Source organism: Lipophrys pholis (assembly GCF_963383615.2).
Source record: "Lipophrys pholis genome assembly, chromosome: 4".
Classification (NCBI taxonomy): Eukaryota; Metazoa; Chordata; class Actinopteri; order Blenniiformes; family Blenniidae; genus Lipophrys; species Lipophrys pholis.
This window is the reverse complement of record NC_137637.1, coordinates 23,465,278-23,491,786: the sequence shown is the minus strand read 5'-3', so window position 1 is coordinate 23,491,786 and position 26,509 is coordinate 23,465,278. Positions and strand designations below refer to the sequence as shown.

At 42.6% G+C, this 26,509-nt stretch overlaps 1 protein-coding gene across 1 annotated transcript in view; it reads left to right on the top strand.

The window, feature by feature from the left end:
- Positions 1-17,525, top strand: part of bsnb (bassoon (presynaptic cytomatrix protein) b) — a 73,175-nt gene extending 55,650 nt beyond the window's left edge. Inside the window, exons 4-13 of the mRNA XM_080461243.1 lie at positions 1,050-1,865; positions 3,058-9,357; positions 10,722-12,819; positions 13,207-14,066; positions 14,611-14,722; positions 14,813-14,959; positions 15,053-15,108; positions 15,336-15,452; positions 15,862-16,073; positions 17,188-17,525. Coding sequence (XP_080317369.1) covers positions 1,050-1,865; positions 3,058-9,357; positions 10,722-12,819; positions 13,207-14,066; positions 14,611-14,722; positions 14,813-14,959; positions 15,053-15,093 — 10,374 coding nt within the window. The 3' untranslated portion in view covers positions 15,094-15,108; positions 15,336-15,452; positions 15,862-16,073; positions 17,188-17,525. The remainder of the gene's footprint in view (positions 1-1,049; positions 1,866-3,057; positions 9,358-10,721; positions 12,820-13,206; positions 14,067-14,610; positions 14,723-14,812; positions 14,960-15,052; positions 15,109-15,335; positions 15,453-15,861; positions 16,074-17,187) is intronic.
- Positions 17,526-26,509: the final 8,984 nt, after the last annotated feature.

The window sequence follows — 26,509 nt, the reverse complement described above, 5'->3', positions numbered from 1 at the left end:
GAAAGCTTCACAAATTTATCTGATCAGTTCAGGCCATCTGATACTTCTGAGAAAAGGCTCTTTCAGGGACTTCTTTTGCTCTTGACAAACATGTTCACTATGATGGAAAAAATGAAAACAAACAAGAAGCACTATTTGTATTCGCTCTTTACGCCATCTGTTTTCATCTAAATCCCACTGAACTCAAATTGGGACTCAGGGTACATATGATCAGGGCTCAACATTAACTCCCACTTAATTCAGGTGGGAAATGGTATTGGCATGTATTTTTTCTCTGTCTCTATTTGTAGTCTTTTGCATGATAAGAAGTTGAGCCCTGTACAACCGTGTCACTGTGTAATAGTGATGAGCACTAAAGGCACGAGCTGCACATTGTTTATTGGTCTTCTCACTAGCACACTTCCTAATATCAGAAGCTCGGCAGTGTGGACAGATAAGAAGTTTTCATTTGCAAAATATGTGGAAATTACAGAAATCAGTAACGGGTATAAAAAGAGACGTGTTAACAGTGATTACAGAAAATGTGAATTATCGAAAGAAGAGATTATTCAGACTGTCAAAAAGAAAAAAAAAAAAAAACAGAGACTATTTAGGGGGGAGTCTAAGTGGGAAGGGATGTACTAGACGGTTTGCAGGTCACATGGTGACACCATAATAAACATTAATAAGATAGTACGCTGATTTCCAATAAAACGTCACAACTAGTGAAAATGTTCAGTCACACAAGTAACATTTTGAAACCCACTTGCCCACTCTACTGCACAGACACATCCAATAAAATTGTTCTTGCTTGCTTTCTGAAACATGTACTGACACAAGTCCTCCACAGTTGTAGTGAATAGTTTTTCTGCATGTTTGTGTCGATCGACAACAATAAGAATAATCAATTCTATTGTGAATTTATCAGCATTTTTTCAACAAAGTGTACAAATCACAGTGAGTGTGGCTGTTTGGTGTGTCATGGGTGCACTTTAACACTCAAATAGATTTTTGGCCATTTTGGACAACGCTCAAAACGCTGATTTGCTTTCTTTGTTCTTGTCTTTCAGAAGAAGGAATGGCTTTGCCTGAACTGCCAGACTCAGAGAGCTCTGTCAGGAAGCCTGGGAGATATTCCGCCTCCTGTTGCACAGCCCATGGGATCTCCAAGGTCACCTGCTCCAGCCAATCAACAACCACCTCAGCAGAAATTGCCCAATCAACTATCAGGGCCAAGGGCCTCAGGTCCTCAACCACAACAGAAACCAGCGGGTCCCCAAGTAAGTGGCCCTCTTTCTAATGTGAAACAGGCTGGGCCTGCACCTCAAACAAAGGGGATCAGTCAGGCTTCTCCTCACACCAAGGCTTCTGCCCAACCCACCCCTCAACCTAAGGCTTCAGCCCAGCCATCCCCTCAAGTGAAGGGTCAGACACAACCATCAGCTCAGAGTAAAGGACCTGGTCAAGTTAAAGGTCCTAATCAATCACATACACAGAGTAAAGGCCCCTCTCAGCCTGCTAGTCAAACGAAGGGCCCGAGCCAGGCCAAAGGGCCCACTCAGACAAAAGGATCTGCTCAACCCACAGCTCAGACCAAGGGCCCCTCTCATCCCTCTGGTGCCAAGGCTTCATCTACTCCTGGTAAAGTTGCACCCAACCATGCCAAGGCATCTTCCACCACCACAAAATCAGCACCCACTCAGTCTAAACCCACAGGTAACAACCAGGCACGCAAGCAACCCCAAAGCCAAGAGAAGAATAAAGTCGGGTCCAAAGCGCTAAAAGAAGATGTCAAAGCCTCACCGAAGAAGGCATTATCAGAGACTGTCACTTCTCCAAAAGACAGGAAGATAGATGAAGATACACTGAAGTCAAGACACCATGAAGTGAGCTACCTGCAACCTCTTCGCCGTATCTTTAACTTTGATTTATCACTATGATTTATGTTGCTCCATACAAACAATTGTAACCATTGTAATATTCATATCAGGTTTTTTTTGTATTATTTTTACGTGTGTTAAAAACTTTTTCAATTCCTTTTAAACATTTGTTCCATCCGTCAACCATCAACATCTCCATTATATTATTTATTTCTTCTCAATTCTATTCAAGTACTGTTATCATTGGCAGTTAGTGCTTATTATATTTTTCATTTCCATATACATGCTTCATCTTGGTTCATCATCACGCCTTTAGCAAAAGGATATGTGTCAGAATCATTAGGTTCATCATCATCATCATCATCATCATCATCATCATCATCATCATCATCATCATCATCATCAACATCGTTTTATTTCTCTGCCTTGTTTTAGATTTGTTTCTATTCGCTTTTGGTTCACTGTGATACTTTGCGATGATATTTTAAGCATTCCAAGCATGTTTGTTATTCTTCAGCGTTTCGAAGAATGCAACAGAGAATGTGTCAAAGATGGAAATCAAGCATGTTACCAAAATGACATTTGTCCGTCGGTGTTTGTATGTTCCACTGTTTGTTATATTCACTCTGTGTCAATGTATTTAACCATCTCTATGTATATATATTGCTGGGAGGCAAACTCAATCCAAATCATCAGGTTATGGTTGATAGATTCATGAGACTTAAAAACTCTTATGTGGACATACCATAGCATAACATAAAAAGCTGATCACAATTTTTTTTCTTTTGATTTTTTTTAAATAACATGGGGTAGTGTTTATTTTCAGAAGGAGTTACTTTGATGTAATCAAAATCAAATTTCCTTCATCTCTAAAATCAAACAGCCATACATGGTAAATGTGGGTTGAATTTAGCCTGGAGTTTGACTTTATGCACTTGTTTTTGTACTGTATTTTTTTTTCTATGAAACTATAAGGGACTATTTCATCTGTATTATGTGTAGTAAATTAATTTTACTTCTAATTAGCTAAAAAATGCTCGTAAAAATGTCTGTGCTGATGAGCTGGATGAAATAGTAGAATAAAAGATGTCCAGTGAAGCTTGTAATAGACCTTTCAATGAGTTAATTTAGGGTGAAATTAAGCTGTCTATTTTACACTGACCTCTCTTTTTCTATCTTTCTTTCATTCTTTCTTTAGGATTACAACAAATCGAGTATGCAGAGTTTAAGTGACACTGGATATTCTTCAGATGGGATCTCCAGCTCTCAAGGGGAAATCATTGGTCAGATTCAGGAAGAAGGGATCAAACTTAGTGAAAGAGGCGCTTCCATCCCTTCTGAAATTACCAAGTTAGAGAGCTCCATGAAGCCTCTACTGGAGTCAAAGCACAGGCCTCATTCATTGTCTGTAGGACAGGAGAGAGAATACAACCCTGAAGATGATGCAGGAAGGGATGAATCAGAGGATGAGCTCAGTTGTAAACTCCGACATGACTATGTGGAAGATAGCAGTGAAAGTGGTCTATCACCATTGCCTGTAAGACAGAAGAAGTCACATAAAGATGCAACTGATGAAGAGTATATGAGGAGGCAAATAATGGAGATGAGTGCTGATGAAGAAGAAATTGAAGAATATGGAACCCAGAAAACTAAAAAGGCACAAAAGACTAGTGGGGATTTGACCAAAGAAAGACGGCGACTCTCTCAACAATCTAACAGTTTCGAGGAGGAAACCAAGACATCAGATGGTGCTTATAAGGCTAATGAAGAAGAGGATCTTGTTATGGCTGGAGGCCTTCGACGATTTAAGACCATTGAGCTGAATAACACCAACAGCTACAACCGGGAAATGGAGCTCAGTACTGAGCATGACCTGCGAGAACCAGAGCTAGAGATGGAGAGTCTGACGGGTTCTCCCGAGGAGCGGTCGAAGGGAGAATATTCATCCACTTTGCCAGCTACCACTCCCAGCTACACCTCTGGGACATCCCCCACATCTGTATCATCTATGGAGGATGACAGTGACAGTAGCCCTAGTCGTAGGGCACGACTAGAAGAGGCAAAACAGCAGAGAAAGGCTAGACATCGCTCCCATGGACCACTGCTGCCCACTATTGAGGACTCTTCTGAGGAAGATGAGCTCAGAGAGGAAGAGGAACTACTTAGGGAACAAGAGCAGATGAGAGATCTAGAGCAACAGAGAATCCGAAGTACTGCCCGTAAAACAAAACGGGATAAAGAGGAGCTGCGGGCACAGAGACGCAGAGAAAGGTCCAAAACTCCCCCCAGTAATCTCTCTCCCATTGAGGATGCATCACCAACAGAAGAGCTGAGACAAGCTGCAGAGATGGAGGAGCTGCATAGATCATCCTGTTCTGAATACTCACCTTCAATGGACTCGGAGGCAGAAGGTTTTGAGATGATTGGTGGAAAACTTTACAAATCAGGCAATGAATTTAATCTTCCAACTTTCACGTCGCTGTACTCTCCAACAGAAAAGGCATCAGCAATGTCACCATCTGACAAAACATTAAAAAGTGCTGAGGAGGTCTATGAGGAGATGATGAAGAAAGCACAGCTCATGCAGAAACAAGGACAAACAATCAATCAGCAAAAAAGTTCCTCTCAGACTGATGGTAGAAATATTGAGGCTGCAACTGTCCTTACCCCTGGTTCCAGCCCAACACAAGTTAGTGCACCTATGTCCTTTTCTACAACAGGCAGTGATCCAAGAATCCATGCAGCACAACATCTATCGAAAGAAACACAAAACAGAATTATGACACAGAGTGCCAAAATTGAAGGTGTGGTTGGAGTTGCCACAACCAAAGCCCAGTCTAGTCACACTTCCACATCTAGACAGGCCAGTACCACAGTGCCTGCTGGCAACAGAGCAGGCTCCCAGAGGCCCACACAGGCAGCACCTGACCCTGGATTGTCTTCCCTCAGCTCCAAAGTCTTTTCACTTTTCAAAGGTCCCAGTCCCCCAGTTTCCCCAACTCCGTCCCCTACACAAAGCCCAACACATACACCATCCGTACGCCCAAATAGTGGTAGTGGCAGGCAGTTGCCATCTTTGCCTGGTGGATCTGCATCAGCAACTGTATCCCATGGAGCTCAGGTGCCTCAAAAGGCAGTTTCACCACGCCTTGTACGGCAGCAGTCTTCACAAGATTCACCAGTTATAGTAATAACACTAGGCTCTGAGACCACTAGTCCTTCTAAGCCACTCACTGTAAATTCTTCAACTTCTCCTTTGTCATCACCAACACAGGGCAGTTGTAAAACACTGTACAGCTCTCAGCCCCAATCTGCAAGTTCCCCAACATCACCACAAAGACAACAGTCCCTGAGACATTCTTCTCAGATGGCTCAACATGTTGAAAAAGTAAACATTGGTATTGGTGTTGGGACCACAACTGGTCGTGGATCTATGGAAAATATCTCTCTCTGTAAAATCACAAATATTCCAGGCACTTCAAAAGTTGTGGGCCAGGGACAAACACTTTCAGGCAGTAATGTGGTGGATCTGAGAGCCCCGATGAGGTCAGCTCCAATTATAATGACCGATCAGGGCATGGACCTGACATCCCTTGCCACTGATACAAGAAGATATTCTTTGGGAGGAGAACAACCATCAGGAAGACACACAGCAGTGCAGCCTCTTATTATGAACCTAAATGCACAAGAGCAACCACATGTATCTGTATCAACACCAACCACTGTAAGCGTTACAGTTGCAGGTTCAATGTTTGTGTCTCAACCGAAACAACCAGTTGTGTACGGTGATCCTTTGCAAAACCGTGTTGATCTGGGACAAGGTGTTGGATCAGCCGTTTGTTTAACCCAGACTAAGCCACCAATTACTGATCCATCAATTCCCAAAATTGATGCTTGTCTAGAGAACCTAGGAATACAACAACAACAACTGCAATTGCAGCAGCAGAAGTTGCTACAACAACAACAGCTTCTGGAACAGCAGCTCCAGCAGCACCATCAACAATCCTCTTTTGCCCGTTACAATTTAGCTAATCAGGTTCAGCCACTGCTAATCAAAAAAGACCTTGTAGTGAGCCAGACAAGTAGTGCCCAGCCTGCGGTGACTGCTAGTGCCATCCCTAGAGTATCTCCACTGGCTCCACCTTCAGTATCAGGGGCTCTTGTTTCTAACGTTCCTCATGAAATGTATAGTGGAGTTGCCTTAGAGCTTAAAAACAAACCAACTGTAGTGAACCTGTCCACAGGTAAGCAACATGTTATGATGGTGCAGCTTGATGAAAGTAACACAGCACAAGGTGGCACAGTCACTCAATTGGTAAAGCGAGAGGAACCTCCACCCCCTCCTCAGGTTTTGGATCTCACAGGACAGATTAAACCAGAAAACCAAGTGGCTTGTTGTGATGTAGTTTACAAACTGCCCTTTGCTGGTTCATGTTCAGGGTCATTAACTCAGAAACCTTCACCTGCATCCTCAGATAAAAACCCCACCACTGAAACCTCTCAAACCACCTATCCTCCCCACACACCACATTATAATGTTAGCCAACAACAACATCAGCCTCAAGTGTCACAAGGAATGACAGAGGAACACAAACCACATCAATCCCCGGCAGTCCCCTCAGGAAGAATACAGCCCTCCATGTCTGATACTAACCTGCCTTCCATGACTGATGCGGCGCACTATCCAAGCAGTGTTCAAGGGGGTCTGGCTGTGGATTTGAGCAGTGTGAATCAGGCTTATGATGCAGGATACCTTGGCATGGGAGCACAATATGGCTCTTACACAGATTTACGTCATCAAGGAGACTTTACAGGTCCTTCTCTGCCCCTTCGGCGTTATGGCTCTATGTCAAACATCAGCTCTGACTTTGCCTACAATTCACGTGACCAGACAAGTTCACAAGACTCCAATCTGGCTCAATATAGTGCAACAACTGCTCGGGAAATCAGTCGTATGTGTGCAGCTCTGAACTCAGCGGACCAGTTTAGCCGGTATGGTAATAACCCTGAACTGGGACCTTATGGAGTTGGAAGGGGTGGTCCTTTAGCAAGACTAAATCTCCAGCAAAGTTTGGCATCAATCAGAGCAAATTTGCTGTATGGTCCAGATGGGAGACCAACAGCTAATAGCCAAACCCTTACACATTTAATCAATGCTAGACAAGCAAGCATACGCGCCTTGTACCCTGGTGCTATGAGAGGAGGTGATGGCATGATTTATTCCACTATAAACACTCCCATTGCCTCTACATTGCCAATTACTACACAGCCTGCCTCTGCTTTGCATCCCATGCCTAGAGGAATATACAGACCATACCCGGCAGGTGTAACTGCTGTACCTTTGGCTAGTCTTACCAGATTGCCTCAAGTTACTCCCAGGGTGCCTCTGTCCACACAGGGACCTTATTCCTACCCTCCTCCTAACCAGTACCCTCCTTCAGTCACACCGTTGGGAATTATGCCTGAAGTAAGCAGCACACAGCAAGAAACACCAGTGTATCTTGGAAAGCCTTTTACAACAGTTGCCGGGCAAACGGCTACAACCATTCCATCAATACAACCTGCAGCACACCAAGGATCACAGAATGTACCAGCACCTGGTATGCAAGCAACCACAGGCCAACAATTAGATCACACTCGGCTTACCTCACAGAGTATTACATCTCTCCCTCAAGGTCAAACCCCAACTGTGCTGCCAGCGCAAGCCCAAATGCAGCCTCAGCAGTTACCTATCCAAACTGAACCTTTGTCTTTGACTCAAACTCAATCTCAAGCTCAACCCATTAGCCAACCTCAACCGCTAGCTCTGCAACAAGGCCAGTCACAAGCAGCACCACACGGTACTGTCCTAGCACCAAATGCCAAACTTTCTCCTCCTTCAGAGGTACAAAAGGCTAAAGAAGACGAACGACTGAATCAGCAACAAGAGCATGTGCTGCAGCTAGAGAGAGAACGTGTAGAACTGGAAAAATTAAGGCAGCTACGCCTGCATGAGGAACTTGAAAGAGATCGCATGGAACTACAGCGTCACAGGGAGAAAGAACAGCTACTTGTTCAACGTGAAATCCAAGAACTGCAAACAATAAAACAGCAAGTCCTACACCAGCAGCAAACAGAGCGTGAGACTCAGCTGATTATGCAAAGAGAACAACTGGCTCAACAGAGAATGCAACTCGAGCAAATTCAGTCTCTACAGCAGCAGCTCCAACAGCAGCTGGAGGAGCAGAAAAGGCAAAAGACAGCAGCAGTTGAGGCAGCCGCTGCTGTGGCTGCAGCTGAAGCTGCAGCTGCATCCGCTGCTGCTGCAGCAGCAGCAACATCTGCCCAGGGTGCTATGCAAGGAGTAGTTGTTGGAGGAGGGCATTCTCAAGGTTTTATTATCTGTGACCAGACTGGTAGAGTTATTCAACAAGATGGTCAGAGTGTTCAGTTTTGGCAAGATGGACAAGTAGTGCAAGCTGTAGTGGCTGCTCGACCAATCCAAAGTTCAGCTTCTGAAATGTCTCTGAGAACAAGTGACAAACAAGCTGATTCCAAGATAATGAAAAAACAAAACTCCATGCCTCGGCTGAGGGATGGCTCAGAAGACGACTCTGTGAAAAGGATTACAGATAGTTGTGTTCAAACAGATGATGAAGATGGAGAGGAGAGATTCATGAATAGGCGCAGGAGAACAAGGCGTATTGCAGACTGCAGTGTGCAGACTGATGAGGAAGACCAGGGAGAATGGGACCAGCAGCCAGTAAGGCGCAGGCGATCACGTGTGTCCAAGCATTCTGAGTCTAGTGGTGAGGCGAAATCAGAAGGGTCATCCAAAGTGGCTTCTTCAAGTATAGCTATTCAGACCACTAATGATTCGTCATGTCAGACAGAGTCGGATCAGCTCAGCAGGGTTTCGCCTGCAATCCACATCACCATGGCAGAAACCTCAAAAGTCGACTTGTTGCATTACATAGCGGCCCCTGAACGGACCCACAAAGGAGAGAGTCTGGCCTGCCAGACAGAACCTGAGTCTCATTCTCAGGGTGTGGTTGCCCCACAGCTGAGCGTCCCCACAACAATCAGTCCGTACTCGACAAGCCTGCATATAGTAGGTGCAAACACAGTTGATCCAACCTCTCCTCGACTTCAAGGAGTGGCTAAGTTTGAGAGGAGAAAACCAGATCCTCTGGAAATTGGTTATCAGCAGCAAAATGAATCTCCATCTCGCCAGCCCCCCAAGTCTCCGCAGGTGCTTTACTCTCCTGTGTCACCACTGTCTCCTCATCGCATGCTCGAAACAACTTTTGCCTCCCAAGAGAAGCTCAACAAGGCGCATGTTACACCACAGCAGAAGGCCTTCACAACTGAATCTCCCCAGCGTCATCAGACTCTACCAAGGCCCATAAAAAGTGTACAACGTTCTATGTCAGATCCCAAGCCTCTTAGTCCTACATCAGAGGACCCAGCCAAGAACAGATTCTCTCCGTATCATCAGCAAGCTCTGTCCAACAGTCAGGTAAATCATTTTGTGCTATTGTTTCAAGCAAATTTCATCATTAAGTAAAGTGAACTATTGAACTATTAATTTAGCAAGGCCAACACCAGCCACACAAGGTTATCTCCATTAACACAAAATCTAACTACTTAAGTTATTTGCTAATTGCAGACGCTCTCAATTATTAATTTTCCCAAAGACAATATGATATATTTTCCAATTTAAGATTTAGTCAAAAATAAATTCAAGCTGTCATTGTTTCAGATTCAAAAGTGCTTTTATCAGCTAAATAAATAGCCAAATAATTGTCTAGAGGCAAATGTTAAAAATACTGTATATTGAGTATGTAACCACACGCGCACGCCAAACAGGATGCTGTGTATGGCCACTATCACACAGGATCTGGCATCAAGGAAGTGACAGAATGTTCTCATAAGAGTAGGTGGCCATGCCAGAAAAGCTTTGCTGTAGCTCCTCCTTTAGTTTCTCTTTTTATACTCTGTGTGCTCCTTTCATTCTCTGTCTCTCGCTCGCTCTCTCTCTCTCTCTCTCTCTCTCTCTCTCTCTCTCCACCCCTATCCCCTCCTCTCTCCTCTCATTTTATTCCTCTTCTCCACTTTCTGCCAATGCTTCTAAATCTGGAAAACCCTAAAGTGTTGCCACAGGGATATACAGTGTGGAGGGGTCCTGGTGCTGCTCTGCTGTATCTCTGATTCCTAGCAGTAGGTCAGACTTAATGAACGTTGTTCTGCACTTAAACCAACAGAAGCTTTTTCCACCTCTCTACCTCTAATATTTAGGACTTAAAAATGAACATGGTTCTCTTTTGGATATTTAACAAAATCACAATGGATCTACACAACAAAACCATTTTGTAAGTAATAGACTGGCATAGTACATATTTCTGAAATTGTGTTTTTATTTGAACCTTTAGATTTTTTAAAACTGGCATGCCATACCTATGTACAGTAGTTATTGAGGAAAAAAAGAAAAAGGTCTCGAAATGTGTGATTTAAGAAGATTTAAGTAAAAGTGCTGATCATTCCATTTTCCTGTAGGTTTGAAAACAAAACTTATTTTACGTTTCTGAGCTGCTCAAATGTGCATTTTTTTTTTTATTTTATCTGAAAAGTAATATTTGTCTGTACTTTGCATTAAAAAAAAATTGTTATCTAAATCGAGATAGTAAAATATTGATGCGATTGCTGTGGTAAAGACAAATATGACTAAGATGTCATTTATTGTTAATTTTCTGCTAGATTAGATAACATTAATTAATATTCCTAAAAGGCAATATAAATATGTAGAGATTGTGTAGAGATAATTTACATAAACATGTTCTGTTTATAGCTCAGTGTTTGCTGATGTGTCTCTGCCTCTCCTAGCAGATGGCCTCCCTGCAGCAGCAGCAGAACTCTCTGATGAGGAAAGTAAAGAGGACTCTTCCCAGCCCCCCTCCAGAGGAGACTCCGCTCCCCATTGTTACTCCAGCACAAATGTACAACTCTCCTGGCATGCCCCAAAGGGTGCTTCCAAGACCTTCCCAGGGAGTCACCAAGGCTGGCCTACTGAGTGAACTGAAAGCTGTAGAACAAGAATCGTCGAAACTTCGCAAACAGCAGGCGGAACTGGAGGAAGAAGAAAAAGAGATTGATGCCAAGCTGCGTTACTTGGAGCTAGGTATCACCCAACGTAAGGAGACCATGGTGAAGGAAAGGGAGAGGCGAGAGTTGGCTTACCTGCGGTGTATGGGTGACGCCCGAGACTACATGTCTGACAGTGAGCTGAATAACCTCAGGATGGCAGCTGCAAGTGGAACCTTTGATGCTAATGGTTTGCTGACAAGGCCAAGCACAGCACCGCTGAGCCAGTTTTCTAATGAACTCAATGCAACCCCCCAGTATCCTTCAACTTCATCCTATATGTCATATCCTTACCCTCAGAGTCAACCGTCAACACAGCAGCCAGGCTCTGCCTATCAACAGATAGGTTTCCAACCTCCTCAGTACCCCTCATCCTCAGCACCCCAACCGGGAACTTTCCAGCCCCATCCCCCACCAGGCCCCGGTTACCAGAACCAGGGAGCCTACACTTCCCGTATGTATGCCCAGTCTTCCTATCAGACAGACATTGGCATGCAGCAGCATGGCCACCAGGGCTTTCACTCACCTGCTCAGCCTATGCCAGGACAGAGCCTACCTTACCCCACCCATAGTTCTTACCAACCTGGCCTCTCTTACCAGACCCAGGCAGAGATTCTTACAGTTCATCAAAGACCAAGGCAAACTTCTTTAGCTGACCTTGAACAAAAACTCCCTACTAACTATGAAGTCATTAGCAACCCAGCAGTGTCAGTGGCTACATCAGCTCCAGATACCAGCTTTGGTTCTGCCTATAGCAATGCATATGGACAATATCGAGCACCTGAGCCTGGCTTGACCCACTCCGTGGACAGCCCCACTTCTGCTTATGCTTCAGATGGTCTCTATACGTCCAACCTCGAGCAGAATATTCCTCGGAACTATGTAATGATTGATGACATCAGTGAGTTGACAAAAGACAATGCTGGCCAACCCACTGATGCCCTAGGTCATCCAGTAGGAGGTCGCTATCGAAGTGAGAATGGTTCTGCTCGAGGGAATGCCTATGGCAGGCCTGAAGATGAGTCTGTTGATGCTTATGGGAGACCCACTGGTTCAGCTGGTTATCAAAGCACAGTGGATAGTCGCACTAGCACCACAGTGAGTGGAAGCTCTTCCTATTACTACGATGATTACAAACACACATCACGAAGCAGCCCTGGTGGCCACAAACTCGCATCCAAAAATCTTGCCCCTGCCGTGGTCTCCTCCAAACGTAGTAAGCACAGGAAGCAAGGAATGGAGCAGAAGATTTCTAAATTTTCACCTATCGAAGAAGCACGCGATGTGGAGTCTGACCTTGCCTCTTACACAATGACAACATCAACGGGGGGGACCTGTACAGTTGTGTCCAGAACCAAAAAGCTGCCAGATGAGGGCAGCTATGGGTTGAAGAAAAATGCATATGATCAGCAGAAATATTATGGTACCAGTCGTGAGGGTCTTGAGGAGGAAGACCGCATGTACAACTCTGGTCGATCCAGGTCTACAGGATATGGCATGGACAAGATCTCCTCCAGAGATGGCACAGGCCATCGGAGTAAATCCTATGAAAGAGATGCTATGGAGCGGTCGCAGAGGAGTGGCCGTAGTGGAAGGCCTCCAATGCGAAACCAAAATTCAGAAGAAGAGAGCCCACTCAGTCCTGTTGGGAAGCCTGTTGGCATTGGAAGAGGCACGGGCATACCAGAAGCCCATGATGTGAGAAACCAGTACGGCTCCAGCCATTCCCTGCCAGATGTTCAGGATCACCACAAGAAGGACCTGCCAAGGAGTCATGTCTATAAACCAGATGACCCTTATCTTGTAGATGACATGCACTGTGCTGTATCTGACAGTGAAGGTAACTGGTGCTGAATTGTTTGTGTTGTAATTCGTTCTTCCCGTCTATAAAGTATGCTGAGGATACTGCATGCAAAGTGTGGGGAAGAATGTAATTATTTTGTTTTGTCTTATCATTTTTATATGGAGTGTTCTCTTTGATATATAAAGCCATATATTTTTTTTAAGTTTAAGTTTTGCATGAACCATTTTTAGATGTGATGTAAAATGTGGACTCTGCTTTTTATTTTTTATTTTTTATTTTTTTCTGTTGGATTCAAACAAACTGCATGGTTCTGGAGTGTGGAGCATGTTTTCTTTTTTTTTTTGGCATGGGATCAATGTGCATGATTCTCTGCTCATCACAGAAAACCAGTGATTGACAATGTTTTTATTGGTTTTTAAAAAGCCTATCATTTGGGCCAAGAGGAGACTGATTGGTTTGAGAAACCACGGGAGGCCCGTTCTGATCGCTCCAGACATCATGGTAGTGGAGGTCACTCGTCCACAGGCAGACGCAGCAAACACACCTACCATGATTATGACGAACCTCCAGAGGAGTACTGTCAGCAAGATGAGTACAACCAGCAACGCCAACCATCCTCAGCTTCACGGGAACATCGTCATCATGGCAGCAGCTCCGGCCGGCACGGCTCTTCTCGACACTCGTCAGAAGACCCCAGGTCCTCGCGTTCTTCCAGGACACACCCCAAAGACCCATCTGGCCGCTCTGACGGCAGGGGCTCCTCTACTGCGCAAAGAAGAAGTGGCGCTGACTCCCGCTCTGCCCAGGGAAGCCCTCGGAACTCAGGAGACTTCTCTCGCGATTCTCCCGGACATCACCACGGCACTGGAGGACGGAGCCAGAGACCACAAGGAGATCGTGCAACCTCCAGGAGACAAGATCCAGCCGCACCAGGGATCAAGCAACAGCCACAACAGCCACAACAGCCTCCTCAGAGCCACTCTGGACAGCAGCGACCAGGAAATCAGCCCCAGACTGGAAGACATCCGGGCTCTGAACCAGTTGACAGTACCCAACATCAACAGTCACATCAGCAGCATCAGCAGCAGCAGCAGCAGCAGCAGCAGCAGAGCACGCAGCAGCAACAGCAGCAACCAATGCAGCACAGCCAGGGCCCTCAGAGCAACCAGCCCACAACAACTGCTGCAGGAGCTGCACCAGCACAGCAGCAACCCAAATCCAGTCAAGCCCCACCGCAGGGACGCCAGCCTGGGATAGGGTCTGCAGCAGGACAACCACCTACTGTGAGTCCATCCAACTCTGTGTTTACCTTATTTACAAAAAATACAGTTACAGAGTGTTTCTAGTTATGTTCACCATACAAACAATGTTTAATGTACTTATATATTGTATAGACGCCTATTATGATGGTTTATAAAGTGATTGTAGCTGACTTAGTGCCAACATTTGGAACGTTGCATCACAACATGAGAAGTCAGAGCAGGGAAGTAACAAAGTATCAGCAACTCAGTAGAGTTTTGCAGGTATCTGTAGTTTACTTGATAATTTGTTTTCTACACAAAAGACAATTCCAGTTAATGTGTGGCAGACATAAATCAAAGAAAATGAAGTAAAACTTATTATTACTTGTAATAGTTATGATAGAAAAATTGGGCAAAGAATAATGTCATTCATTCAAAAGTATTCAAACTTGCAACAATGTGCCTGAAAATTAGAATGTGTATATTTTGCTAACTCTGCGTTTAGTGTTTAGGAAAGATTTGGCATGAAACAAACAGTTACACTTGCCCTGATACCAGGTATTTGTCTCAACCTGTTTCTCTGCAGGCAAAAATGGATATGACACCTGCAGCAGCTGCTCCACAAATGAAGCCTACAACAGCAGTCCCAGCGGCACCTCAGCCTACCAAAATAGCCACGCCCCCCCTAACGGGCATTGGTAAGTGACAGCTCCATCGATAAACTGCATCACCACAGGCGGTACGTGACACACGTCAGAGTGTTTTTTTAAAAAAACATTTGCATGCAGGCGCCAAGGCTGCTCCTGTTGGGATTGGCAGCAAACCAGGTGGTATAGGCAGCGCCGCAGCGGGCCAGCCTCCTGCTGAAGGGGAAAACGTTCTCACCAAAATCCTGCAAGGAGGGGCTGCAGAACAGGCAGGAAAACTGGGAGATGGTACGGTCATGAAGTCTTACATCAAACTCTTATTCATTGTGATGTTGATTTTAAGTCTAATAATTGCTCCTTTCTTAATTGCCATTCTCACAGCTCTGTCTGGCCTTGGGAAGAAGTTCACCTCATTTTGGTGAATTGAGGACAGGCGGGTAAGTTGATTTTATTTGATATTATATCACGGCTATTGAGACACACACAAAAAAAAAGCTGTTTAGTTTCTCACACTGTTGCTCTATTTATGAAGGGTGGAGCAACCCTCAGTAGAAGTTCTGAATTGCTTCCATATTTTAGGTTGCCTGTGTTATGGAAAATGATGCTCACAATCCTACTTTTGCTTCACTTGTTTATTTTTAATTAAGTATTCTTTTTCTTTTAGGATATACAGAATTTGAATAACATGGAGAGGAACCTCTGTACTGGAAAACCTATGAAACTACATAAAAATAAAATTCACTTGAAAGGAAATGAAGGAAGGAATACCCTAATTTCATTAGTGAGTATGGATACTTTTTTCATTTGTTTTTTTGACGACATTGTAATGTGAATATTGTGTTGCCTGACACCATGACAACTCCTCCGCCTTCATTAAGGTATTCATTCTCCTTTGTGATTTGTTAAATGTATGTAGTGATGCCATAACTCTTCAGTCACAGGTGACATGTGACAATTTACCTCTCCTGTTATATTTGTTAGGATAGTCAGACTCCAATATACTAAAACATGCTGTGGTGTCACATGTTGATTAATGGATGAAGTGCCCGGTCAGCTGTATATTTACATAGATTACCATCATCCATGTCTGCATAATGAGAAGACTCAAGTGAAGTGATGACTCATTTAACAGTGATTGTATATTTGAACTGATTCGCTGTACCTTTGCCTCACCCCAAATTACTGAACAGAGCTGGAATCAAAGGATGCCTCGTCAGCACTGAATTCCCCAGACATGGGCACATGAGAGAAGCGCATTAAGTGAGGGTGATCGCTAAGTCAGCATGGTGTTACAAGACATGAGCAGAGGCTTGAAGAGACCTGGATGTAAGTGGAAGCTTTGACAGTAACACAGTCCCAGAGCAGTGATTGCAAAGACATCGGAGGCCTCGTTGGACTAGAGGTAAGTTCTAAACAGACAGTCAGGTGCATTTTTAAATGTTCGCATGCATGCATGCTTGTGCTCGTAACATAAGATAGATTGACAGGCAAAATAAATGCTATCATTTGTAATGTTTCTTTTCCTGTTTGTGTTTTTGCTTTGCTTTGAATTTTAGATTTTTTTATTTTTTAATTTTGGTGGGGTTTGCTGCTGTGTCAGCCCAAGTATTTAAAGCTATAGTCAGCTTGAACTCTGTGCTGCTGAGGTTAAAGGCCACAGCCTGGAATAAAGCAGGTCAGCACTAGAATGGTTTTACCTTCTGATTCTGCACACCTCCAATAATCTGGGCCAGGCACACTGAGCTATAATTAGCCCAAGAAAGCTAACTGCGGCTTGGCTTTAATGTCACACAAGCGATGGCACACAACAGCACATGTAGACGGACAGAATCATGACTCATGGTTTGCATCGTTCGTTGCACAGTAGAATAAACTAAGCATCTAATTCCGCTCAATGGAGCCGAGCTACAGAAGTGCAACTGAAGCAGATTTCAGTGCACTTTATTTAGCCTCCATCAAAACACATGCTGCGACTTCTGTGGATGGAGGCCGAAGCTCATTTGAATGGAGGTCTGTCACTCAGCTGTTATTTTGTCTGTGGTGACGTTTTGGATTAATGCGACTGGCCATGGCAGTCATCTCTGTCTGTGGCAAGTCCAGGGATTCAGAGAGGGAAATGTAGAGATAAACCAGACTCAGTGGCTCAGTGGATTACTGCCAATTCCAGCAGGGCCGTGATAGGCTGGAGCACCCTGTGAAGCAGGAGGGGGCAGGCCTGCAGAGCTGTGACATAAACATAGCAAAGGCTTTGGCCTATGTCAGTATAGGATGTAGTGCTTTTTTTTATCAACATGTAGGATTTTTCAACAGAAGAACAATTTTTTTAAATTTGACGTTTTTTCCCCCTCATTTTTGGACTGTAATTCATTATATTTCTTTACAACTTGTTTGATGTGTTTGAGAGCAACAATGATGCATTTCCATAAAATTTGGATGATATGACATTGTGCTTTTTTTAAAAAAAATTTTATTTCTATTCCATCCCAACGCTTACAGCTGCCTTCTGTTTCTTTCAGGAGAACAATGGTCAATAATGAGGATGCTGTTAACGGATGAGACGGGGAGGGGGAGGGGAACTTGAGGCCTACTTTACTTTCTCTTGTAGAGAAATCCTCCAGGGATCTGTGTTACAGTAAAAGCCCACTAACTGAAGCAGGTAGATATCATTGGATGGATTCAGCGTGCTTATCCATGCGTGCCCTTCCTGTGAAAGAGCTCGATAGAGAAAGGCCCGCAGCGCCCTCTACAGGGTTGACAACGTAACAGTATGTCCGAGGAGTGCACATGCGCCTCTCAGGGATCCTTGATTCTACATTGATGTCTTCAGGGTATTGACCGGAAAAACACATCAACTAAAGAAGAAAGAAACATTAAAAAAAAAGAACATGGACTTCATAGGTTTTCCTTGTACAAAGAGACCGATCTTATCCCACAATGACACAACATCACCAGGAGAAGATGAGAGATATCACAGCACTAACAACCCGATGACTCCACTACAACCCTTGAATGCTTGGTTTCTCTGTTCTCTACCGTACATTCCAGTATAGGGAAATTGACCCCTGTCTTTGAATGTGTTTTTATTTTCCCCCCTCTTTTTTTTGTTTTTGTTTTGATGTCTACAGAATGCGTCGCGTAAATGTAGACGGGAGAATGCACGCACAAATGAAAAAGTGGGAAAAAAAATCAATAAAAAAAGCCCATAACAATACTTTTCCACCACCTCTAAGATGCCGCTAGTCATTAGCTGTAGGTTTTTAGGGAAGGGATTTACTACCGGTGTGCCCACAAGTGTGAGATTCACACAGATGAGAGGACCAAATGAAAGAGTGGCCACGGCTCTTTTTTAGCCATTGCAAAGCCATTGTTATCGTCAACCCCAGAGCCTTCTGGGACTATATCCTTTTTATTGATTTGTCTCATCTGTTAGTTTCTTTTCATTTTTGCCTGATAATCACTGAATGGAAGAGCCTTATTCAGTATGTTTTTACTTGTATACCTCATATGTTTTGAAACGTCCATTTTGTCATGCATTTCTTTTTACACTGTATACTACTGTATGTACATAAAACAAATCAGAGATCTAATTATGTAAATTTGTCATTTGTGTATTTAATGAATCACTTCCCAGTGACTTTCTTTTCTTTTATTGTAATGTGTTTTTCTTTGGTCAAAGTTTATATTTTTCACTTTTTATTTGTTTGAATTTTCAGTTTTCTGGCATCAGTTGATTTGCTTATTGATTTTTAAAAGCAATAGCATGCGGAAAATGGTATATAGCACAATGGTATAAATGTTGTTTAGGTTGTTAATGGGAATTATCAAACACTTCTGTCAATAAATATCCATAATACATTTCGTCAGAGGGTTTACAACCACAGTACCCTGTTACAAACATGCATGATATGTGCAGATGCATAAGAGCATGCAGGCAGGTACCGGACACACTCACACAGATTGTCTCTATCTCTCTCTGTTTCTTGTAAACACACAAGTACGCTACACACTTTGCTTCCCAGTTAGACTTCAGGGCCAAGGTTAACTGAGTCCCCACTGTTAACCTCCTGCTGATTAATGAGGTTACAAATTCACCAACAAGATGGTCTCTCTAACAAGCTGGGCCCACTGCCTCTATTTGTACAACAACACAAACACACACACACACTCACACACGCGCACACACACACGCGCACACACACACACACACACACACACACACACACACACACACACACACACACACACACACACACACACACACACACACACACACAGTTACAGGAGATGATGAAAGCAATTATCAATTCAAATGTTCTATGCAATGACTCATAAAAAACCTGGAAGTGATTCAGCCTAAAATGTTTATTATCATTGTACTCGCAAGAAAACAACTGAACTGAAATATCAAAAAAGAAGAAAAAAGTTCTGAAAATGTTTTTACTTAGCAACTTGTCTGTCTGAATTTGAATATTGACTATTGAACTAGAATTGTTTTTATTTTCGTGGCATGTTTTGATCCCTCACTCCCCACACAGGGGACTTGTTGCCAAAGGGTAAACTGTGTAGACTGTCGGTTTTGAATGTCCACCATCATGTTGCTTTGAAGCATGGGTTTGCTTGGCTTTGTCTGGCTGTTTGTAAGCCCTCATTCAGTTTTTGTGCGTTTTTTGGCTGACCTGGGCTCCTCAGTGTTTGGCTTGCAGTGACTGTCTGTGCTGCTATAAACCTGTGATACAGATGGTCAGCACTTCTCATCAATACGTGTCAATGTACATATTGGGTGTCAGTATAACCTGTGGGGTGAATGGAATGCTTCTCTCGGATAATTCATTGTCGATCAAGTCACTCAGCAGCCAAGCAAATGGAAAGGTGCATGATTAGATCTTATATTCTTGGGAGTTGTTCCTGAATTTTATAAAGGTAAGGCATGATTTCACCAAGGTTTGCCTAACGAACCTTGACTTTCACTGGCCAATGTAGAGAATATTAATGAGTACAATGTTCAGCCAGTCATTCACAAATCAGGGCATGTCATTTTGAAAGCACAAGCCTAACTGGTAGCACTCGCTTCTCGATGAAACAGAAATATGGAGGTGGCGTAACAGTGCCTCTTAATGAGACTGTCTAAGATCAAATCAAGGTGGCGATGCAGTGTGATCAATATGAGGTGCATGAGACAAAAATAAATAAGATAAGAAAACAGCCTTTGGTGCAGCCATCAAGATTAACGAAACGGCAGACCGACACATTTTCACATTCTTACTGTATATACAATCTCATTCTTCTGTACAGCTTTTGAGTTCTGAGTACGGCTGTCATGTGCATCCCCAGGCCGTATTTGCTGCCAAGTTTTGTGTATAAAAAGAATATTTATTATCACAATAATGAGGATGAGGATGAAACTAATGATGATGATTATGATTAATATTATTGCATAAGCATTGTGTATGTGGCTGACTTGTATTGACTGTTTACAACAGTGGAACAAAACTTGTATTCAGAAACATATCCAGTCTGTGTAGAGTTTCTATACATATTGTACTTGTAAAACAAGAGGAAACAACCTCCGTGGCAAATGCAGTGTAGGATGCCTTTGTCAGACTATCAGGAGGTCACCAGTTTGATGGTTATGATCTGAAGAATGATGACGCGCGACAAGGGGAAAAAATGAAGCTAAAAATCTGGAAGATGTCATTCACTGTTGTAAGTGCAATGGGCAAAATGTCAGTTGTGTATCCATTGTGAAACCTTGTGTTCAATTCAGTGTATTCCTGTAAACAGAGTAAAATTTTGGTGCATCATGTCAAGTAATGTGATTAATGAAAAATATTGACCTTGCAATTTCCAAAACAGAGAAAAGAATAAACAGAAAAGGAATATATTGTGATTTCTGTCTGCAGTCTCTGTGTGGATGAGTGTGCTGTGCTACTTAAGACAGCCAGTGGTGGGTTCCTCGTTTTGGTTGGCTTTGCTGCTGACAGAGGAGAGATCACAAATAAGACCCTGGAAGGCAATGAGACTGTTCAGCTAAGACTTGGCTTTATGTGATAACTTATCCCAATGTGGGTGGTAAATGGCAGGAGCAGTGCGAGCAGCGATTGCCAAAGCATAGGGGGAGATGGAGGCGTGAAAGAGAGTATGCATGACCGACTCCATGTTTGTATGTGTGTCAGAAAAGGAAGAACTAGATCGCTTTTGTGTTGCTTATTTGTATCCTTGTCCAATTAGCCTAAAAATACAGCATCTATAGAAAGTAACATTATTGATATACAGTTTTAATCACAACTCTTTCTTCAAGATGTATAATATGCACAATGATATTTGTACATTTGGGATTATTTTGCATCAGACATTAAAACTTACCTAAAATTGCATAAATTTTAAAATATATGTTGGGGTAAGCTTTGCAAAGATGAATTAAATGTATTAAGGCAGCATAATGGAGTGCTGTGGGCATTTGAGAAGAGGCTATTTACCTTTAGCTACCAATAAGCGTGGGGGCCAAAGGATCAATTTATTTATTTTTTTTAACCTAACTAGAAATTTGTTTCTTTGGTGTTCAGAGGATGCTTGAAGTAGTCAGCTGTATTATATGACGAGGAAATTACTATTAAAAAGTGAGTCTGAAACTTTAATTCTATATGCCAATCAATTTATTTGAAAAGTCCTCTCTCAACCTGTTGGGAGATTAAAGACAACAAAATTCTTTAGTGTCTAAAAACACATATTTCTCCACACGCTTTCTGTCCTATTCTGTGCGCAACAGACATGACTCTTAATCTTACTACTCGTGCTTTTATTGGATATTGATTTATAGGCCTTACTTATAACCGGCAGCACTTGTTTCATCAGATCTGATCAGACTTTTGTCCCTCTCTGAAAAGGTTTTGTGCTCGTAGTTTTAGACAGAACATGTTTCTGGATTCTTCATACGTGTGAGAGAATTACATAACTGACACCTTCTGAGGAAGCCTCAGCAGACGCTTCCATAAAAGCCCATCTGCAGAACTTGACTGCCCTCAGCTGGTTTATCACAGAACTGGAGCCAAGGTCAATCCCAAATGATTAATCCATTCATCTCCTATGTGGCTTCCATGCCAACCCCAGCTCACTATGGCCAAAGGCAGGGCGCACCCTGGACAGGTGTCCAGTTCAGGGTAAACACCGATATACCCGGAGAAAATCCATTCGTGCACATGGAGAACGTGCAAATTCAGCCCAGCAAGGCCACCAACTGGTCCCAAACGGGTTTACATTCTTACTGTGATGTGAAAGCATTAACCACTAATACACAGCTAACCACAAATAAATGAATAAACGAGGGAATGTGGAATTTTAACTTCATGTGAATGATGCTTCGATTGACCAAACGTTCACATATGAACAAAGTGCATGTGATCAATACTTACCTACCAATATGAAACTATTAACTGTAGCAGTGCAGTTACAACAGCAAACACTGACATCACCATGCAAATGCATTGGGGATATTTAAGTCACAATAATACTTGTATTAGTACATTATCAGAGTATTAGGGGAAAACATGGTATCTCAAGTCAATAAACCATCATGGCAATGCTAAACCTTAAATTGAGCCTTTGTTCAGGACACTTGATGATTATCCAGACTCGGATGTGGTCAACTAGAAGTCAGACTTCACAGTCAAAGAGCACCATAATGTGTGGAGAAATGAAAATGAACTTCTTGCTGATCCTGGAGTGAAATTTGTTTAATGAGGTCGGTCTGTGCACTGAGCTGAAAATGCAACAGTAAAATGGTCTTTTGATTCATCAAAGCTCGGAACAATTTTCACATTTTCCCAATCCCGTAACATTTTCTCCAAAGGTTAACGTTTCAGCAAACTCTCTGAGTGGGTGATTGTTGATATTTAAAAGAACTCACTTTCTGCCTGAAATGTAAAGATCAAAAATAAAGAAAGAGCATTATAGTATGAGATCTGAGTCACGATTGTTTGGCCTATTTACACTTTATCAGAAGCAGCTGTACCAAAGACTCCTACCAGCAATTTACCGGGGGAAGCACATTGAATACTGAACTTCAGTAAGAAGGCTTTCTGATGAAGATGATGGAAAAGGTCCACAGAGGTTAAAACACCACTAGAAAATTCACCGATAACTGATGCGAGCTATCAGCGAGAGTGTTCTCAAGCTTCAAGTGTCTGATCTTTGCTCTAACACAGATTTATTGCTGTGCCTGGCAGCGAACTCTGCAGGGCTGGACTGCAACCTATTTTTTCCCCATCAAGTCCTTCTGAAAGAGAATCTTTCAACCATTCCAAGATATAATAGTGCTGAAAGCCATCCTTGTACTCCGTAGGTTATTTACTCAATAATACTGTTGGAACTTTCTTCGAGCTGATTTCCATACCGTCCGTCAGTGCAGGACAGGTTAACACTTGGATACTGATACTAATCCTGTGTTATTATGGTCCTCAGTTAGAGGTCATTGACCTGAATGTCCTTGTATTAAGGACATAAATGTTAACTCATTAAACTATAATTAGTTTGCTTGCATTCATGCATTTCCTGAAAGCCATGACGGGCACTTCTGGTTCTGAAGATTAGCCGGTTATTAAGATCAGCAATGAGCTCAGAGGCGCAGTCGCTATATGACTCATCGTCAAGTGACTGGAAGCGGAGGTAGAAGCAGGGGGTGACCAGAAATGAGGGACACTCATCTCATAAATTAGGACTTTGTCATTGTCACAATCAAAGTGTGCGTACAGATTACTGGAAGTGAACCTAACAATTGAAGTGATTCACTGCCTGCAAGAGCATATGATGTGATTATCTTGTGATATAACCCATATATACTCTTCAGGTAAAGAAAAAGCTGAACTTTAATCTTAATCGGCTCGAATGTTGCCTCAGCCCCTCCCTCTTCATGTTATTGAGCCGTTAGCTCAGGATATCAGACAGTATAATAAACAGGAATGGATTAATATAGCAACAGAGGAACATGAAATAGGTTTGTTTACCGATGATATAATCACATGGAAACAAGAATTCAATGACACATTGTCTGAGACTGGTGGTTTTCCATGTGCAGCACACAACAATCGTCAATCGCTCGAGAACATATCTCATAGATTTTTTTGCGCGTGTGTGTGTGTGTGTGTGTGTGTGTGTGTGTGTGTGTGTGTGTGTGTGTGTGTGTGTGTGTGTGTGTGTGTGTGTGTGTGTGTGTGTGTGTGTGTGTGTGTGTGTGTGTGTGTGTGTGTGTGTGTTTTCATTTATCATCAGCCCACACATAAAGACGAAACAATCACAGTTACAACAGAAATGCTGGGGAGAGTGTGAAGATGTAGATACCAATCACTCCCATATCTTTCAGTCATGTGTAAGAATACATTTATTTTGGAACAATGACATTCAAATAATGGAGGAAATTCTAAACCTAGAATTGAAGTAATTAAAAAGAAACACCCTTACCTCTTTAAAATATTGACAATTGCTACCAAAAAGGGCTTGAGAGGGAACTGGTTGAAAAGACATACTGGTATTCTTTTTAATTTATTCACAATATTCACTCTGGGGGCATGGTTGTGTTCACTTGGTTGCAATCTGCATCCCCACTGCTTAATGATGGTAAATCTTACACATTAGTCCTTCTACAAGAATCTGGTGAATTTACCTCCATCACAAGAGGCAGGCAGAAAACAAATCCAGTCATACCAGCCCTGAATATGTCTAAGATCCATCAAGCTGTGGGGCAAAATGACAAATTAATGGGTCTGTGGGAGAAATGACAGCTCGGGTTTTCCTCCCTCATCTGTCACTCACAGGCTCAGTCTGCCAGCTGGCCACTCCTCCAGACTGCATTATCAATACACAGTCTTTAATGAGCAAACAGTCATTCTTCTGGCTGTTATACTTACATTTGAGGACTGCTGCCGTGCGCCTCACCTCAAAAATATCAATAACTTGATATGAGTGTAATGTCTCAGCAAAAGAAAAATAACCTGATACATCAGGCTTCGTAGGACTTACTTTAGTGATATTATGATAAAGATGAAGACTTTTGAAGGGTTTAATTTATTGCCCTTGTTTCACCAGTTAAATATCTTGAAGGAGACTTTATGACAAAGAAAAGATAAAGTTGAATAAATGATTTTCATTTCAATTAACTTCTCACATTTCGATAATATTTATATCTTAGTTTATACATGACATTTCAAGTGCTTGACAGTTCATGAAGTGATAACAAAACAAAACAAGCAAAGACAAGGACAAGGATGTTTCACTTTGCTTTACTAACACTTCCCCCCACTTTATTAATAATTGCCAACACAGGAACATTTATTAACATATACCAATTTAAACAGATGTCTCAAAGCATTACAAAAAATGAAGACTAATAAAGGCAAAAAGTAGTAGAATTATGAAAATCTAATCAAGAAGTCAAACAAGAAGCAAAAACGACGATGAGAAAAACAAAATGGGAACTAAATGATACTGTAGTTTTGTTGAGTCCAGCATCACCTCCACGAGAACAATTAATAAAAAGAGATGACGTTAGATAAATAAATGAATGAATGAATGAATGAATGAATGAATGAATGAATGAATTCATTCATTCATTCATTCATTCATTCATTCATTCATTCATTCTCTCTGAAAAGTCGAACATCACTGCAGTCTGTTGTTGACTTCTGCGTCTCAGTGTTGCATTATGTCAATAATTGTGATCCCAAGGAAACAAATTATAAACTCCAGTTACTATTATTGATTTATTTTTTTTTCCTGTCAATCTCTTGTCAGTTTTACATTTTGAAGGGAGGGACATCCCAGGGGCCCGATCAGATCGTATGATGAGCCAGTTTAGGCCCGCCTGCCCTGCATGGGACAACGGCTACATCTGACAGCCACCGCTCATTCTCAGTCTGTGCCAAGGAGGTCGTAATTAAAGTATACAGAGGAGTGAAGGACGAGTGTCTTTCTACATCTATTGCCCTCATTTTCTTTCTAGACACATATTAGAAAGAAGAGAAAAAAAAAACTCTCAGAGAGATGAACACAGTGAGTTACTGTATGTTTGTGTGTTCAGGACGCAGAAATGCTGATGCCTCTCCTTTGGGCCCTGTCAAGCACACTTAGTGTCAGTGTTTACAACGCAAAACAGGAGAAAAGCCTCTCTAATTCCAGGAGGCCCCAAGGCAGGCGAGAGCAGGAAGGAAGCCGGCAGCCAGAGGGAAGTTGTTCTGTTTTGGAAAAAAAAAAAACCTGTCGGGTCGTCTGCTCAAGCTCTCGTGAAGGACATACTCAGTTCATGGTGAAATCAGTGCATAGTGTCAGGAGTTCAGCTTGATTTATGCTGCAGGAGAAGTCCCTGTGTCAGAGCTGATTTGCAATCACCCACAGGCAAACGTGATTTATAAAGCTGGCAGGTGGAATGCTGGAGAGGAGCCGCTTCGCCGTTTCACAAAGGACTCCACAATATGTTTGTGCTTTATTGGTTGCACCATTCTTCCAAGTGTTTGATGTACTGTATCAACAGAGGGTAGGATTGGCTTTCAGACTCTGTCGGGGCAGTTCTGCCTTTTTGCAAATGAGTTGAGGGAAGGTAACAGGAAAGATGAGTGCCACTTCTTGTTTGCTTGAAAGAAATGATGTTTCTTTATAGGTTGGTTAATTAAAACTAAAAGCAAATACAGCACAATCCATTACTTCTGGTCAAGAAGGAGTCTGGAAAATGAGTCCCTAGTAAACCATGGCGTGTTATGTAACACCTTGTTTAAAAATGTCATGTGTTTTAATTTGACGTTAGAGGTTGTATTATGATGGCGTAGTACAAATTCAGGCTTGAAGTTTCTTGTT